Raw genomic sequence first — 19394 nt, 5'->3', positions numbered from 1 at the left:
AAATTATATAATTATATCAATTATATACTTTAATTATTTAAAAGTTAATTTTAAAAAAGATTTTCACAAATAATTCATTTAATACTCTTAATTAATAAAAATCTGTTTATTGTAAAAAAAGTATTGATATAATTTTTAAAATATTTATTATTCTTTGTATTGGACAATATAGAAAAATGTCTGGAAAACAATCAGCTTTTAAAGCACAAGAAAATAATATTTTAAATAAATTGATAAGCGCATTTCGCATGCCGATATTTCGTCAAATTTAGATCGTAAAATCCGACATTATTCGATTGTAAACGTGGCGATTGCATATGCGGATCATAGAGTGATTTACGTCGACGTGAACGCTGACACACAACGAGTATCGTAAAATCCAAAATATCCGCATGCGGCGAGATATTACGCGTCCCGTTTAACGAGTCCACGCGCGATCTTATCTCGCGAGAGAGCGAGCGGCGCCGATTATTAAAACCTCACTTTATGTCGATGATTGCGCAATTATGCAGATTATCGCTCGCGCACTCGCTCGATTCTACAGCACTTTCAGCCCCGCAGCAGCAGGTAGACTTGATCGGGGCTGCAGGCGGATCGTTGCATAATTATGCAGATTCGCCTCCCTCGTTAATACCAAAAACGTCCGGACGACACCTCCCGCGGATAATCAGCCGCTTCTGCTCTCGACGCCGACTCGACGACCACCGTGACCTCACCTCACCGTTCCCGATTTGGCTCTCGAAGAGGCAACGGCATCCTACCTGCGCAATCGATGCAACGATGGGCTCGGGGGATCTTGTCGCACCTGACGCGTCGCCGAGCCGTGTTTATCTAAGCGCGTCTGTTTATCTTGCGTTGTGTACGAAAAGTGTGTCACGTAACGCGGCTGTTTTTTCGAAGCTATCGTCGAGGATGAAGGAAATTCTGTTATTCGAGGTAACAATTATCGTTGAGTGCCATTATTTTGACTTAGAATGTTAATTTGTGTATGTCGCGTAGACGAACAAAATATCTATATATATATTCACTATTATAATAAATTGAAAGAAAGGATCTTATACACACTTGATCTTTTTTTTTTCGTTGCTATAAATAATCTAGAAAAGATCTATATATTCTGCACGATGTTATTTTTCGAATGATACCTCTAATGGTATCTCTTAATTGAATTATTAGAGAAAATTATTAGAAACTGGTTATATATATATAATATACATATATTTTAAAGAAAAATATATTTCAAGATGATTTATTAGAGACCAAACAAGAATATTAATGTGAATTCAAAGCATGTTGAAAAAACAGCTAACAAAGTACATAATCGTTATTTTTTAAATTGAAATATTAATTTAAGAGGGTCTAGAAACACGTTACTCCCAATCGAATGATAAATCCCCTACTAATGAGAATATTTTGATATAGTATAATATATCAAAAGTCACGTCAGAGAGGATTATCAATCGAGAAAACCCTTACATCTCTTTCTCTCGATTTCAAGCATATCACCATCGGAAAATCTCTACAATCTTCCTACACGTTCACCGCGCATCTCGTAATACATTTACATACGCAGGTACGATTTCCCCCGCGTATATCGCTTACGATATAAGTCAAGAGAGGCCCTCATGCGATGTCGGGCATTCGGAAAAATCGCGTCCTCGCGAAAGTGGGTCCGATCGAACGAGCCCGCGGTTTGAAGGATGACTTTTCGCGAGCGAGCCGCTCGGCCGCGAGAACCTTCGAGGCATCATTAATCGCTCTCGTTCGCGTAATTAATTACTTCTAACCGGTGCAACGATTGGCACGAAACCGTGCTGCGTGCGCCCCGCCGAGGGAAATCTTCTCGTTGCAACCTGCTCGCTCGTCGTTCTTTCGTTTCTCGCCGACGTGTTCGCGAGATATCTCGCGTGGATTCTCACTGACCTCCGGTCTAGCAACTTTTTCGCCGCTGTGGGAAGGTTTTACACTACGCTACAATACTATAATCAGGGCAGAGAGAGAGAGAGAGAGAGAGAGAGAGAGAGAGAAAGGAGCGGAGAGAAGATTCATAAGATTGGAGAGAATCGAGACCGATCAAGAATTACATTAACGGGACATCGGATTACTTTGCAAAATTATTAGTGCGTTTAAAAGTTCTCCTATGCCGTTTTCTCTCTTTTCGAATTATCGTGATTTTAAATTCCGACGAAGCGACCGATCGCCACTTTCTTGGCGCCTGCTATATAAATATTTCATAACGGTGCGAGTTAGCTTAATGCCCGACGGATATCGCGAAATATGCGCGTAGCCCGTAACACGTAAGCGTCGGAAAAAGGCAGTCGGAGGCGTGCGGAGCTATCGGCCGGATCTCGTTGAATATGCAAATCGCGATCGCGGCCGATCGTGGAAAAGACCGGGGCGAACCTGCTTAAAACGGCGCGAAGAAGGCGGAATACAGAAATTGGAAAGTGAACGCGGAGTATCTTCGCGCCTGTCCGTCGCATTTATAGGCAATTTGAACTGACGCCACGAATCAACCGACGAACCGTCATCGCAGATTCGTGCGGATACGATTCCGCGTGAGACGAGATATATATATATATATATATATCGCGCCTACGTTCCAACACCTACACCGAAACCTACACGTCGCGTATATAGAGTGTTTCAGTCTCGTCTCTCAAGTGGAGCTGATTTTTATCATCTACAGATTCTTTCAACTAATTTTGGAACTGACTTCTCCTTAACCGAGATAATCCTTGTCTCACGAACGATTGAAAATGAAGACATTTTGGCTTAAATCTTTTTTTTTTAATTCTAAATAAATTTTTTTTTTATCTCTAAATTTTTATTAATTGAATCTATTGTAATAGTGCCGAGATTAAAAATAAAATTCGAAATATTTATCAAATTAAAATTTCTTATAAAGATTTTTTACAGAGTATACTCAATTTTTCTTTAAATTCGCAACTTTTTTATCATAATTTTTTATCTTCTTTAAAAAATCAAAAGTAGAGTATTATTTAGGAACCATCGTCGTTTGCGCAGCTGAGTTTTATCATTTACAGATTCTTCAAAATTTATTTTGGAATTTACTTCTCCTTATATCCGAGATATCGAGATAATCCTTGTCTCGTGAATGATTGAAAATGAAGAAATCTTGGCTTATTTTATTTTAAGAACTTTAAATCCTTTTTTTTTAAATTCTAAATAAATCTTATTTTATCTTTAAATTTTCATTAATTAAATTTATCATCTTTATTAATTAAAACCCAAAATATTTATTAAATGTAAATTTCTTACAAGAATTTTTTATAGAGTAAGTCCGCAACTTTTTTATTATATTTTTTTTCTCCGAAAAATACAAAGAAAAGTACTATTTAGGGACTGTCGTCGTTCGCGTATCAAAACCGCGGCTCTTGATGAGGTTTTACCGAGAGACAAGTATCTCTCAGAGCTATCAACGGTACCCTAACTCCTAAGCAGGATGTTACACGGACGGTTTCGTATATAGCAGCGTGGAAGGAGGCAAGCTAACGTGGCGGAGCATTCCTGCAATCTCGCGGAGGGTTTCCGTGATGGCACACCGGGCATAGAGCATCGTGGCAGCCTAAGCCCGAGATATCAATAAATAACCTATCGCGCAATATTATCTCAGCGGTTTTATGCCCCACGGAGCGGGGAATGCGATCCAGTTCCTATGTCCTATCCAGTCCCGGCTGGGTCCTTTCCTTTAACCCAGGCGCAACAACCGGCTTGGCCTCCGCCAAGCCGGAGTGGAGGTGTGAATGATCCGCCTACCATAAAGCAAAGTGCATCTAGCTTCCAAAGCATGCTCTCTCTCGTGAACGTGAATATTCTAGGGATCCTTTTCCCTTCTCATCTTCCGGCCCGCGCTCCGTGCCTATCGTTTCTCTCTCTCTTTCTTGTACTCTCGCGATATCGCGGTGCATAACCGGCGCCTTCGATCCTCGACGATTCGCAGGAATTTAGCATCTCGTTACGTAGTTTCGATTTATTCCTCATCATCGCCTTCGTCGGTCATTTTCCACACGGACGATGCGACCGGAGTCATCAGAATGTCTCAATCTGATCGAATTTTGTAAGACGTAGTATCGCCTTATCGGTTTGATTATTTTAATATCGATGATAAAAATCATATTAGAATATTTTAAATAATACTTTTAAATAATATTTATAGAATTTTTAACGAGCAAGTATTTTTTGCCCTTTCTTCCGATACGTTTCAACGTTAATAATTCAAAATGCTCCCTCCTTTTCTCTCTCTCTCTCTCTCTCTCTCTCTCTCTTTCTTTCTAACGTTATATTTTAATTATCTTATTTTATTTTATGGGCACTAATTCTATTATATTAGTGTTCATAATAAAATATAGAGGATTTCTTTCTCGAATGGTTATTGTTTTGATTTTCCTCTCTGGATACCATCACGCTTTATTGCGCAAATATGTTTTGTTTATTATATTCTTTATATCTTACTTTTATATTCATCGGACCCCTCAATAAAACGCAATCGAACGTGATTGCGCTTGATCGAGCTGTGACGTGTGCACTGACACACCGGCTATCGACAAAAAAACAGCCGATATCGCCCAGCTCAATCCGGTATATCGAGTCGTTTGAAAGCCGCGAACACGCCCGCACCAGCTAATAAATCGTAATTGGCCGATCGCGGTCTCTTTCTCTCTCTCTCTCGGGCCGCTTGCATAGCGCACACGATGTGTGTAGAGCAAATGCCATTAGTGTGAACTTTCGATGGAAATGGAATACGGGTTCTCTCGACGGCGGTCTGCGCGTCACGGATGGGTGGGTGGGTGAGCGTCCGTGTGTAGGTCACAGCTCGTGGTGAAGGAGGTGCGGGCCACGTCGCATACCAGGGATCTCTCCTTCATCGATAGATGCCGATCCTTTCGAGCATGCACCTATCCGTACGTTCACCTCATCTCCGCGAAATCCGATTTCTGACGAATGCCCGCGGCGTGCGATCGGAATTTCCACATCGAAAGCGTTCGCGATGGATGCGTAATGCAATCGCAAGTTAATAATTTATCCGCGATTTTTTTTTTACATTCTCCATTCGAACAATCTTGCACATTTTTGGAAAATTAAATGAGAAAGTTTATTATAAATACAGCGTAATATTGATATCTATTTGTTTAATGATATTAATTAATAATTTTGTCATTGATATTAAATCTCGATAACAAATTGCATCGCATCACGTTGAAGAAGTATTGTCGGGAGAAAATATTACTGATGGCATAATTATCATGTAAAGATATTGATCATCTATAGTGATATATTATTAGCTCTGCGAATCAGCTAATTAAATAAAATATCTTGCATGCGTGACGAGTTTAGACATAATTCTATATCGGCATAAAAACTTCTATAATCTTTTATGTTTCTCACTGTATATATTAATTTGCAGTAAAAAGATAAGTCATAAATTAAAAGTCGTTTCTCTATCTCTCTATCGAATAGACCGTGTCTGCAAAATTATGATCGGTACTGCGTTTAAAAAAAATTATGCGATTGGATAATGTACATTGGCGACACTCTATCATCGCCGACAGTGGATATCGTATATGCGTAAGCAATTGTCCCGAGTGTGTGGCTACCGCGAAACGGTGGGTATTAATCGGCGAGCAAGGTAGGTAGATAGATAGGTAGATAGACAGATTTATTCTATCCTTGGATAAATCCCCTACGGACAATCGGAGATTATGCGAAGTAACATAACTTACAACTCAATATATACACAGAACGCTACGATACGATTTATAACGTTATAAGGCTACGAATGCGACGCGATAACGCGTCGCGAGTTCCTCGAATAAGCGTGACGAGAGTGAGACATTGAAATGATTCACGCGGAATGATTGTCGGATTATTACATAAGCGGAAAATGAGAAGCGTTTGCAACATTTCGTCTACAATAAAGCCGAGAAACACAGACGAGAGACGCCGGAGCTAGAACGACATAATAACTAATACTCGACATAATATAATCATTGCTCAAAAAAAAAAAAAAAAAAAAAAAAAAAAAATACGGAGCTAGGAAAAAGCGGAGGAGAAGGAAGAGAAGGAGGGACGCGGGGGAGAGGAAGAAGGACTTCATGCGGCGGCGGTAGAAAATAAAGGATATTCTTTTCGTTTTACGGCCATTTATTATTAATTAGCGCGGTATAAGGCAAGCCGCGCCGCGGGGATCCGCACCTCTCCTGCCGGGTTACGGTGAAGTTAATGGGCCTTTTTTGCGCGTGCCCTCTTCGGTCCTCTACGTCCCCCTCTCTCTCTCTCATTAGTCCCCCGTCTGTTTCCCTTTCGCTACCGACATCGGCTGGTCCCTTTTACGCCGGCGGTCGTTGCGAAAGCACCACCGCGCCTCCGCGCAAGAGCATGTGTCTTTGCACCTGGGCGTGGATCACCCCCGGTCGGCCGCGACACCGATGCCCCCGGTTCTTTCCTTCCTTCGTCGCCGTCCGACGCGCGCGCGTGGGTGTTCCGAGATACGATAATGCTCGATCATCTCGCGCGCGCTCGCAGCCTCCAGCCAGCGGGTCCAGCTTTACACGCTACTCGATTCGCGCGAAAACACCTGCGAGGAAGAACGCGACGTGTGTGTGTGTGTGTGTGCGCAGGTGAGAAATCACATGGAGGGTTATATGTGAAAATTAATATTTTATCTGAAGTAATATTATTAATATATTATATTCATAATATTATAAATAATATTATTTATGTTATAGTATATCATTTATAATATGTAATAAAAGAAAATAAAAAATTCTATATCTAGGAAATATTTTTAGGAATATAATAAAGTGTAATTTTTTACTCTTATTCTTTTAGTCATCGAAGTCTAGATTGTTGAGGTACATAGTTGAAGAATAAATATAAATTTAAATATATGTGTATGAAACTGTATTTGAAATAATTTTCTCATTCCACATATATATTGTGATGAAAATAACAATGTTATATATTTTCGAAACGAACCGAGAGCTTACATCGCAAAGTTATATAGCCGTGATAAAATAGGCCAATAAGATCTTGGAACTTTCACGTTTGAAAAATGATACTTAGCGCCTTATAATTTCGCGCCATGCAAATTGCGCAACCGAGTCTCGAATCCCGCCGCGTGAGAAAACCAAGTCTCCGACGAGAACCGGGCAGACACCTTCGTCGGTGCATGCGGTGCGGTTTGTTTGCTCCCTGTCGTGTAACTCGTTCGGCGAGAGGAGAGAATGAAGGGTAAGGATGATGAGGAGGAGGAGGAAGGGAAGGGGGTACGGGGTTTCGTACCTTCGACGATCGGCCGTGTTGGACGTCGTCCGAACAGCGGGGGGAGAGGCAAATGGGTTTCGTCGTGTCCCAGGGCGACGTGGCCGCGATTAATGATAAAGTGCGAAAGCGCCGGTGATTAACGGAGGCGGAATGACAGAAAATGGGACGCGCGAAATGCAGCCGAAGGAGATAATGGCACATGGTTGCGAATTAGATTCAACAAATAGATCGTCCGATGAGATAAATTGCCTGATAACGAGCCTAGTCTGGGTACACATCCTAGTCACGTGTAGGTATTCGCGACGAGACGATCGTTAGCCTACGACAATTTCTTCAAATAAGGTTTTATATATTTACATTTATATTTGTTTCTCAACTATGTATCTCAACAATCTAGACTTCGATGATTACGAAAATAAGAGTAAAAAATTTATTATATTTATTTTTACTTTAATAATTATATATTTACTTTATTATATTCATAAAAATATTTCCTAACAATAAGTATAGAATTTTTTATTTTTTTTTTTTAAATTTTGCGCAAGTATGTGAAGTGCATAAAATTCGAGATGCCGTCTCACAATTAGCTCAATTCACTCGCGACGTACAAATACCTGTCACACGCGTGTAACACGTGTTGTGTAACGACTTCGCCGTGAGATCCGTTCTGTGGACGCGTTTCATGCTCGCCTTTTTCTTTACCGTCGTGTACCTTCTTTTTAGTGTTGGCAGCTTTCGGTCCAACAGCCGACGACACGCTGTGGTCCATTAATCTCTCATCGATGGAACTAAAAGTGATCGCATCTACAAGAGCTATTCAACGCTTCCCGCAGCATGTGTATCAATCTCCGGCGAAGTATTCTATTGTCCGGGCCAATTCTTTTGTGCGGAATCTTAAAATATGTCTCTATTTTTCATCCCCCCCTCCTTCCGGAAACTGTTGGTTAAATATAAAAAGACCTCCTTAAAATTGGATAAAAACAAATAATTATGGCTGCGATCGAAATGCAAATTATAATATTGGATTAATGTTAACAAACAATTGAGGAAAAATTAGCGATTTATAGCCGAGAATTTGCAAATGATTGATGAAATAGAGTGTCATGGTGCTTGATTCTTTTTCGAGATTTACGGCGACAAATATATTTCGTTCGAGAACTGCGACTTTCGAGAGTCATCATCGCAACGAGCGGCTCTCACGATTCTCGTTGTTGAAAACACTCGTCGTGCGCGAACGAGTGAATAATTTCGTCTCCCTTTCCACGCCGGCAGGCAATACAATACATATATATATATATATACACATATACTATATAAGCGTCGTTATTTACGGCGTACTCATCTAATTAGATAATGGCGTCGATATTTTATATTAGTGCGTTTGCATGACGCACGTTACCCGGCCAGCAGCAATCGCGACCTTCGCCGCAAATCGTTTACGGCTGTAACGCGCAGTAAATCGACTTGGATGAGGCAGAGACGCGTGTTAATAACATGTGCTCGCGCGTAATCGAGTTAGGAGCTCACTCAAGGGAAATTAGAGCCGGGAGCACTCGGTCGGGATCGACCTCGAACAGAGACAACAGCAGTAATCGGAATATTAAATGACCGATTAATCAGAGCGTGATACGGCAAATATGCGCTATCACTTACACACATCCGCATCAAGTGTACCATTCTACACAATTGGAAAATTTGTTTTCGTATTAAAAAATATAACAGTTAAAATTGTTGTGTTTAATATTTAACACTTTCATGTGTTAATTTAAGATATTGCTGTTGCGTTAATTGAAATCAAATGTTAAATTATTAAAACAACTGAACAAAAGTGTAAAAATAACACAATGTGCATATATTTTTAATTTTACACAATAGATATGTTCCGTATTATTAGTGACAGTATTTATTTGGTAAAATTTATGAAAAAAAAATGTTGATTTTATTCTACAATAGAAATAAGAGTGATTACAGACCAATAATATCTTTCCAGTTTTATCATTAAAAATACGTTGATTTTACAGAAAATTTATTTCAAATTACTATAAAGTTTGCATTAATTTTGTATTGAAATATGAACGTAGTATTAGTGTCATTTAACATATCCATATTACATTGAATTAACAAACAAATTTGCGTGGATTGTTTGGGACATGCGATATATGTTAAATTTAAGTCAAATTTTCCAACTGTGCACCATCTTATACGTGTGTGTATTCTATTTATCGTCGCGAAATTGAATACCTGGCGGGCGAGCTGTTTGACGAGTTGCGCAATCGAGGAATAACGATCGTTCCGAGATTTACTGCAAGGAAAAATCTCCTCGGGCCACGGAGAGAATTATCTATCATTCGGGTTAAATGTTACGTCCGGCGAGTCCCCGCGCGCGCGCGGGACTTCGACTTATTTCCCAAGAGAGGAGGCACTGGGCTTTCATGCCGATGATCGCTCGCGGACGCTGTATCATTACTCTTCATACGGGACCCCGGCGACGTCCGACAGCGAAAGCTCCGTTACGGGGTAACGTCTATCCCGCTTAACTTTGCGAGATCGACGAGCCTATCGTGCGCCTTCGTACAGGATTCTCGAGCCTAACAATAACATTCGTAACTGTCCACTGATAAATGAAACAAACCAATTGTCAGATATAATCGTGTTATGCGAAAAATGAGTCGATTTTTCGAGTATATAAATCTCATAGTAGATGAGTAATTAATAATAATATTTTTTTTTTCATTTTTCACACACTTTTTCTAATTCTTTATTAAAATTTTAAATATATATTCTATTTATTTATCTATATTAGTAATAATCTGAATTTTTTCTTCTTCCAACATTAAAATATTTTAATTTCATTTTATATAATCAAAATTTGCTGTACTTATCACCACATTTTAATTTTTTATCAATTTTTTATCATGTATGTCTACAGGTGCAAAGAAATTGGATAACTACGTTTTTATATCGTATCATATTTTTATATCAAAAATCATGCAAACTGAAGTTAAAAATAAAATGTCATCACGTGTCGCGCAAGTCACCTCGATTCAACATGCATGTCAGAGTCTATCTATGGGTTTCGCGGAGTCGAGTGTCGCATTACCTTGTCACGGCTTGTATACGTGTATGTGTGCGTTTGCATGATAGATGTTCCGAAAAGGATATGTTTCTACGCGGGCGTGGGCGGCGGCGTAATCCTACCGCGTGGTCGCCCGTTAAAGTCGCGCTGAAAAGTCGCGACTAGGTGTTAAAGGCCGACTAAGGTGTACAGTTAGACATGACGCAATTGCAACGGCAGTCGGCGACGGCTTGGGGCCCAATTACCCGATTACTTCCGGTTCGCGATGCGTATACCGAACATCGGGGAGACGTCGTCGTCGTCGGCGGATTATAAAGTCGCGCTTGGCGCTCGGAAAAAACGCGAGAAAATTATTCGACGTCCGATTGCGGAAGCAAAACCGCACGCGGGAACGGTCTCTCTCTCTCTTTCTTTATCTCGCCTTTAATCCGCGACAATCGCATAAATACGGCGTGAGCGGAACAGGAATCTCTCTCGTAACGCCCTGTGACTCTCGCGCACGGCGGTCATCCTGATTAATATCACGCGAGCCTTATCTCCTCTTTTTACTCAGACTAACGGAGATGATGTTCGAAACGCAATCACTTGCGCTCGCGCGTGATCATTTTGATATATTATCGTGTATATTCTCTTTGCCGCGAACGCCGTCGAGAACTTGGAAAATCCCGGAAATGCAATGTTCGATATATAGCTTGAACTGATCGAGTTTATGATCCAAGTATTTAGATGTTTTCCTTCTCTAAAAGATGTTGTTATTTCTCTCGTAAAATTTAATATATACATTGTTTCGTTATAAGAACAATTTAAAAAATTTTAAATTATTAAAATAATTTTACAAACATTAAAAAATATATTCGAAATTTATAAGATAATTTATAAACAGATATACATATATATCTCTTTTAACTCTGATAATTTTTATGATTTTGCTACGATTTTAGTGTTTACGATATTTCTTAATACATTAATATGAATTATATAAATGTATCAAACACAAAAAATATTTTTTTAGAAACGTTTCTCGCCCGCTAATGGTTAACCATTTACCGCTGCATTTTTTCACACGAGAACTTCCGGTATACCGCCTTTTTTTTCATCCACATGCGATTCCATTGACCTCGCTTAACGTCCGATTCATTGACCCAGATAGCCGAGATGCCAAAATCAATCAATCACCGGCCATCATCGTTGATGTAATCCCGGTGTGTTTGACCGCGGCCTTAACCTTGAGTTAGTTAATCTCGCGCGGGAGAAAAAAAAAAGACTCTCTTACCTGATTGATGTCGCTGCCCAAATCCCGCGCGCTCTTGGCACTTCTCAGCTGATCGCCGCGATACTCTCGATACCTCATCGTCACCTCGTCGTCGGTCAAGGCGCCGCTGCTGCCGCTCCTCGCGTTTTTCTTGTCCTTCTCCTCCTTCGCCTTCTTCTCCTTCTTGCTGAACAGCTGCTTGACTTTGCTCATGGTGCCGCTTTTCTTCGCCACCTTCTTCTCGTACTTCTTGTCAGCGGCGCCGGTGGGCGGCTTCGCGGTGACCAGTGGTGGTTTCGCGCCCGACGAGCCGTTTCCGTACTTGTCGTATTTGCGTCGATCGAAAGTAGGCGTCAAATTCATGTTCCGATCCGTATGCCGTCGTTCGTGCTTGATGAACTGCCGGCTGACGAAGCCCTCGTCCTCGGATTCGAGCTGTTCGCGCCTATCCGCCTCCTGCGAGTCCCTCCTGTAATCGTTCTCGATCCCGGAATCGGCCAGTCGATCCTTGCGATCCGGATCGCTCAGCCGAGTCTCGCGATGACGGCGCTCGATGTGACCACGCGCCTCTTGCCTCGCGTGCCTTGATTTGCCCTCGTGGTAAGTCCTGGGTGGTCTGGTCGGACTCTCGTCGAAGGTCTCCAATCGACTGACCGAGGACACCTTCCCTCGGGGATCGTCGGAATCGTCAAAGTAATCGAGCCGATTGCGCGATCGTCTCAGCGGTTTCTTCGGATCATCATCCAGGTTGCGGTGCTCCTTTCTCAGAGTGCGCGACGTCTCATCGTAACGCGTCTCGCAGCGGATCGAGTCTCTGGCGGTTGTGTCCGAGTCGTATCGGCTGGAATTGTAGCCACCGCGATCGGTACGTATCCGCGGCGGCGAGCTGTCATAATCGTCGTGGATCGGACGTTTGTCACCGCTCGTGTATCTCTGCGTGGTGCGCGTCTCTTTGTAAAACTTGGACTCCAGCTGGCTGCTGGTCATCTGCGAGATGTCGGTATCATAGTCGTCGTTCGGGCCCTCGCGCAAACTGTCCAGGTGACCACGCTTCGCGAACGGCGACCTCGTCCTGCGTCCGTTCATCGTCGGGCTGCCCAGCAACGCGGTCGGTCGTCTCGCGTTCGCGTATCCCGCGTGGCTGGTCAGGTTCTCGTGCGATCTCGTGGTGTACTCGCTTCTGAGCGCCCGCACTCTGGCGTTCTCCCCGGCGACCTCGTCTAACCGTTGCGTCGACTTGCTCATGCCGCGGATCGACTCGAACGGTTTCTTCTTCGGCAGCACGCGTCCAATCGGCCGTTTCTCGCGATCCAGGAAATCGTCGCTCTTCGAGAATTTGCGCTCGTTCAGTTTCTTGGCGATGATCGGCGACGATAGCTCGTTCTCTCGCGATTCGCTGCAAAAGTGATTCGTTGTCGCGTCGGCGTTCTCAGGTAGATAATGCGACGGCTTGTAGGAGCTGCCACCGTTCCTAATGCCCTGGAATCTCTCCTCCGGGCTGCTCCGATTACGATCGCCGAGGAAGGGGAAGTCATCGGCGTAACCCTCATGCGTGCGCGTCTCCACGATGTACTTGTCGCCGTACTTGTCCGTCCTGGTCTCCACGGTATAGCCGTCCTTTGGTTTCGGGTCGAGGTAGCCGTTCGTCGGGATCTTGTTGGTGATCTTCTTCTCGTAACCGTAAACCTTGCCGTTATCCTCGTGTATCTCCTTCTCGAAGATGTATTTCTCGCCATTGCTATTGGTACGCTTCTCCGTGATGTACGTATCCATGTATCGTTTTGGTGACGCGATACGATTCGGCGTGACTGGTGACGGCACGATCGGCTTGTCGATTATCTCATGCTCGCTCGATTTCTTTACTGGCACGTTGGCGCTGTTCTTGGCAGCGAACATCTCGTCGGCTAGCAACCTGGACTTGATCCTGGACTCCAGTAGATCCCGACGCGCGCTCAATTCGGACGTCTTGGGCGAGATCCCGCTCTCGTTCTGCCTCGACGACAGCTCGCCGCTGTCCCTTCGCTTAGAATCCATACCGTCGGCCCTGCCGCGGCCGGAAGTGTCCACGAATACGGTCGACGTGTATTTCTCAGGCTTGTCGTAGAGACGTCTATCGATATCGTCGAACTCGTAACGCTTCGTGTCCTCGTTCGTTCTAGAGATAAAGTCCTTCGAGTTGTCCAAATGTTTGCCGAAGAGGCCGCCGTTCTTACGATCCTCCTCATATCTCGACTTGAAGGCGTTTATCTCGTTGTTGCGACGCAGATCGCTACTGTACGAGTACTCGGTTCTGCGGTATTCCTTCTCCGCGGGACTATTCTCACGCGAGGAGTCCTTCCTGTCGAGACCAAGACCTTCGTCGCTGTCGGAATGGCTTCGCTGAGCCTTCTTCTTGTCCGGCTGCACCTGCGCGTAGATGACATTGGTCTGCGCCGGCGGCGGCGGGCTGCAAGATTCATTCGGTCTCGTGTAGGAGAACGGCCGGTTGTTGTTGTGGCTGAATCCCGGCGACGGTGACATCATCGTCCTGGTCAGCTGCGGTGGCGGCGAACGATCGTTGGACAGTCGGTGGATCATCTTATGAATGGTAGATTCTTGCTGATTACGTTGCTGGAGATCGTAGCGGCTGCTATGTAGCATACTATCCGCGCCCGCTTTATCGACCTCGTCTTCCCCGCGCTTGCGTTCCTTCAGAGGTGAGGGAGTACGGCTGGTACCCGCGATTTCCCTCTTCTCTTCGTCGTCCCTGCCCTCGACAAATATGCGATGCTCGATCACCTTGGCCTCTCGGCTGGGCGATCTATCCGCGATCTCGTCGACGCACGTTTCGATCGTTGTTTTCTCCTCAATCGTCTCTTTCGTTTCGGGATATCGCGTCGATATCACGTCGTCGACATCGATAGCCGGACTCGCTCGCTCCTCTCTTCCTTTCTTGGGCTTTTTCGCCTTCGGCCGATTATTGTTCTCCCGGTCCGCGCACGTCGAGGTGTCAAAGTGAAACGGTTGCTGATCAACGTGCTGCGGTGACGCCTCGATTATTGGTGACAGCTGTTTCTTCACCCGCTGGCTGACGGTACTGAGGTGCGAGCCCTCGCTCTCGCTGCCGCTCCGCTTGCGCTGCGTGCCCAGGTTACGGTTCCAGGTGCCGGCGTCGCTCGCGCTCCGGCCAACCGGCTGCCGCCGCCTTTCCAATTTGGGTGAGAAGAAGCGCGCGAGCGGGCTCTTCAGCTTCCTCGCGCCGGCATCGCTGACGCTTCTCTCTAGCAGCGGCTTCTTCTTGGCCCGCGGGGTGCCGAGATCCGCGGCACTCGCGGTCGTGGCGCTGCCGCCGATCTCCTCGCTGCCGCGGCGGGGCCTTACATCGATCGGCAGCTCCGGGCGTTTCTTGTTACGACGCGCCGGGAGGGTGCTGAAGCGACCGGGCAGATTGCGCCGGTTGTCGCGCGCCACGCAGTGAAGACTGCCCGCTTGTTGAAGGACCAGAACCGCTTCCTGTGCGAGATCCTCCTTGCTCCTCGCGGCGATGTTCTCCTTGCGAATCGGGGTGGCAATCAACCTACCTTCTCCATCGCTCACGAGAGCCGCGGTTACGCGCGGTGCACCACGACCTGCAACACGCATCGTAAGCGATGCCCTTTAGTCTCGCGCCTCTACACAGTTGGACAATTTGGCTTAAATTTAACATATATCACATGTCCACGTAAATTTTTGTGTTAATTTAATATAATATGGATATAGTAAATGATGACTAATATTATGTTAATATTTCAACACAAAATGAATGCCAATTTCATAGTAACTTGAAATCAATTTGTCAATGTTAAATTAATACTGAATATGTTAAATATTTAACACAAAAATTTTAATCATCATATTTTTTAAAAAGAAAATATAAATTTTCCAACTGTGTAATTATTATTTGAACGATATTACACAATTAACTAATCCGAGTGAAATGAGTTGTGTACTATTTCTTGTACACCTTTCTCTTCGCTGGATCGATAAAAAGAAACTCTGTGCATTTCAAGCTTAATTTATTTAAAAATATTATTTGGTAGATTGTTTTTGTGTGTATAATGCCATTCATTTATAAAGTGAAGAAATGGTACAAGTTATGAAAAAAAGAGAAAAAAGAAGAGACGGATTTTAGAATGATCTCCTGCAAATTCAAGTGTTTTAATGCGACGCTGACTTGGATTTTCGGTAGATATAAGCAAAGATTGATTATTCTACATAATTACTGTGCTCGTGCCAAGATAACCAAATTCGATAATGCTTTTCTACCGTTTCTTCTCGAGTAGAAGACAAATCGGTCTCAAACTTCTAGGATTTCGTAAACTTATTAACATGATTAAAAAATGGAAATGAGATAGCATATATAACGAGATAAAGAATAATGTAAATGGATGAAGCCAAACATTGGTAGTTTCGACATTGTTGACTAATAAATTGACAATAAATAATGATAAAAAGATCGCTTATCAATGGATATTTTTCATTTCTTTTTGAACAGTCACCGATTCTACGTATATAAAAATCGGATGTCAACAATTCCTGAATTTTAAATAAAATTATGGAACAGATATGGTGTTGTTATTAGCTCGACAGTTGGCGGCTTCGATAAGTTAATAAATTACGTCACGACGATGCTCAGCGATTTATGTTAAGCGAGCGAGCGCATGATCGTTAGATGTTAATCGAGTTTAATTAAGCGTCTGGCTCACATTAGAAGCTAGAATCCGACGCGTAAGAAATTGCCGTCTTGCTACTTTGGCTGAATCGGGACCGCCATTAATTCGCCGCATCGTCCGATTCGCGATCGATATAATGCTTGTAATTAACACTGTCATATTTATAAATGGGTCGTTTAATCAACAGCTCGTTAACGGCTGTGTCGGCTCCTTCGAGATTGCTACGTGCTAATTCGAAAGATAACTAAAATTCCTCTCTTTTTTCCTGTTTAAGTGATAATCATGGGTAACATAGAGAGATAAAGGACCTATAGTAATGACAGCTGAACAAGATTGCTATTTCAAATAAAAAAAGAAAGTATAGCGGACGTAGCAGTAAATAATTCTCGACAATTAAAAGATCGAATAAAAAAAGCGAGAAATAAAAATAAAAGCGATTAATCTTATTATCGATTAATTATTCGATTAATCTTATTGCACTTTAGCTTATTTAATTCTTCCATGGCCATTCATTATATTTAATATCTAAAAAGTTGCATGCGTGCGTACTTATTCCCTTTTATATTTAAAGATTTTACGAGTTATAAAAGTGGACATATTTCGTTTTTACACTGAATCTTTCAGTTGAACTATAGGATTAAGATTCTGACGAGAGATGAAAGCTTCCCCACATCCGCGTGTGAATTTAATTTAAAAGTAAAATATATCTTCGCACCGAGTTATACACTTTTGAAAGCAAATTCATCGTTTTATATTCCTCGATGTAAAACACTCTCCGACATTAATTAGGTCTCCCACGAAATTTTCACTGCAGATAAAATCAACCTACACATACGATCTATCATTTTTATTCGCGCGCGGACGGTTTATCTTACATAAGGAGAAAGCATCGCGACCATGGATGTCTTCCCACGCCGGACGAGCTCGGATCTCATCCGTGCCTTAGGTGGTAATCGACGTTAGACAAAAATTGATTCATTATCGATCCCGTCGCGTACATCGTCATCCTTGTCGTCGTCGTTGCATAGATTTGCGTTAATTCCTTTAGTTGCGAATACATTTAACAACTTACTTCGCCGCCAGCATTCATTCTATTTTCGCGCCTGTTCAAGGCCTGTTGCATTCGCACCAAATAATGTCTAAACGCAGTTGTAAATGCGTATTAATTAATTATAGCAACTGCAAGTATTTTGCAAAAATACAATAAATGCCAAACATTTTAATCCATCTTGAACTTTCTTTAATGCTAAAAAAATAATTCCGAAATAGACCAAAACATTTGATTTTTTGTTTTGTATTTTTGACGATATTTGCAGTGTTACTAATTAATTACGCATCATAATTATAGCAACTGCAAGTATGGCGAAAATACAATAAATGCCAAACATTTTAATCCATCTTGAACTTTCTTTAATGCTAAAAAAATAATTCCGAAATAGACCAAAACATTTGATTTTTTGTTTTGTATTTTTGACGATATTTGCAGTGTTACTAATTAATTACGCATCAATATAAATACATTTACCTCCATTCATTGGTCTTTTTTTTTTCTTCTGGCGTTTTGTGAAGAGATATACTATTTTCAGAAAATTGCTTGTCTCTCTCTCTCTCTCTCTCTCTTTCCTTCGTGGGAACTCATCACCAATCGTCGTTTAAAACGCCACCACACGAAAGTGCTTTTACGACCCGGTCGCTCGGTTTCCACAAACACGCAATTAACAGCCTCTTGCGAAGCTTTGTCTCCTAAAGGTTTGTCCTGTCTAACGGGCTTCTTAACGCTTAGCTAAGTTATACTGCTTTCGGGGAAACATCATCTCAAGGAAGGAAAGGAGAGAGGCTTAGAACGCGATTTCCTCGTGACCAGTCCGGTCGGACGTGTCCACTGAACTCTATACATACTCGAACGTGCTCTCCCATACTATACTTCTCATATAAAAAAAAGTCAGAAGAGGCAGAGAAAAAGAGAAAACATTCTAAGAAGTAGCTGTCTTTTAAGCGTAAACGCATAAAAGCTTTGTACAAGCTCTCTAATTTAGTATTCGTTATAACTAATAAGGATATTATCCTCTGTAAGATGTGAAGGGAACTTTGTTACACAGTTGGAAAATTTGACTTAAATTTAACATATATCGCATATCCCAAATGGTTCGCACCAAATAATGTCTAAACGCAGTTGTAAATGCGTATTAATTAATTTTATAGCAACTGCAAGTATTGCAAAAATACAATAAATGCCAAACATTTTAATCCATCTTGAACTTTCTTTAATGCTAAAAAACTAATTCCGAAATGGACCAAAACATTTGGTTTTTTGTTTTGTATTTTTGACGATATTTGCAGTGTTACTAATTAATTACGCATCAATATAAATACATTTACCTCCATTCATTGGTCTTTTTTTTTTCTTCTGGCGTTTTGTGAAGAGATATACTATTTTCAGAAAATTGCTTGTCTCTCTCTCTCTCTCTCTCTCTTTCCTTCGTGGGAACTCATCACCAATCGTCGTTTAAAACGCCACCACACGAAAGTGCTTTTACGACCCGGTCGCTCGGTTTCCACAAACACGCAATTAACAGCCTCTTGCGAAGCTTTGTCTCCTAAAGGTTTGTCCTGTCTAACGGGCTTCTTAACGCTTAGCTAAGTTATACTGCTTTCGGGGAAACATCATCTCAAGGAAGGAAAGGAGAGAGGCTTAGAACGCGATTTCCTCGTGACCAGTCCGGTCGGACGTGTCCACTGAACTCTATACATACTCGAACGTGCTCTCCCATACTATACTTCTCATATAAAAAAAAGTCAGAAGAGGCAGAGAAAAAGAGAAAACATTCTAAGAAGTAGCTGTCTTTTAAGCGTAAACGCATAAAAGCTTTGTACAAGCTCTCTAATTTAGTATTCGTTATAACTAATAAGGATATTATCCTCTGTAAGATGTGAAGGGAACTTTGTTACACAGTTGGAAAATTTGACTTAAATTTAACATATATCGCATATCCCAAATGGTCTATACAAATTTTTGTGTTAATTTAACATAATATGGATATGTTAAATGGTGACTCTATTATTATGTTAATATTTCAAAATGGGGGGG

The 19394-nt window shown here is 42.2% G+C and overlaps 1 protein-coding gene across 1 annotated transcript in view; it reads right to left on the bottom strand.

The window, feature by feature from the left end:
- The window catches only part of LOC115236790, a 112009-nt gene that overhangs the window by 68868 nt on the left and 23747 nt on the right, over positions 1-19394 (bottom strand). Inside the window, exon 3 of the mRNA XM_029809481.1 lies at positions 11637-15223. Coding sequence (XP_029665341.1) covers positions 11637-15223 — 3587 coding nt within the window. The remainder of the gene's footprint in view (positions 1-11636; positions 15224-19394) is intronic.

The sequence above is a fragment of the Formica exsecta genome, unplaced genomic scaffold (genome assembly GCF_003651465.1).
Source record: "Formica exsecta isolate Colony F162 unplaced genomic scaffold, ASM365146v1 scaffold26, whole genome shotgun sequence".
In the NCBI taxonomy this organism is placed as follows: Eukaryota; Metazoa; Arthropoda; class Insecta; order Hymenoptera; family Formicidae; genus Formica; species Formica exsecta.
Note: the sequence above shows the minus strand (reverse complement) of the source record. Positions and strands in the feature narration are given on the sequence as shown.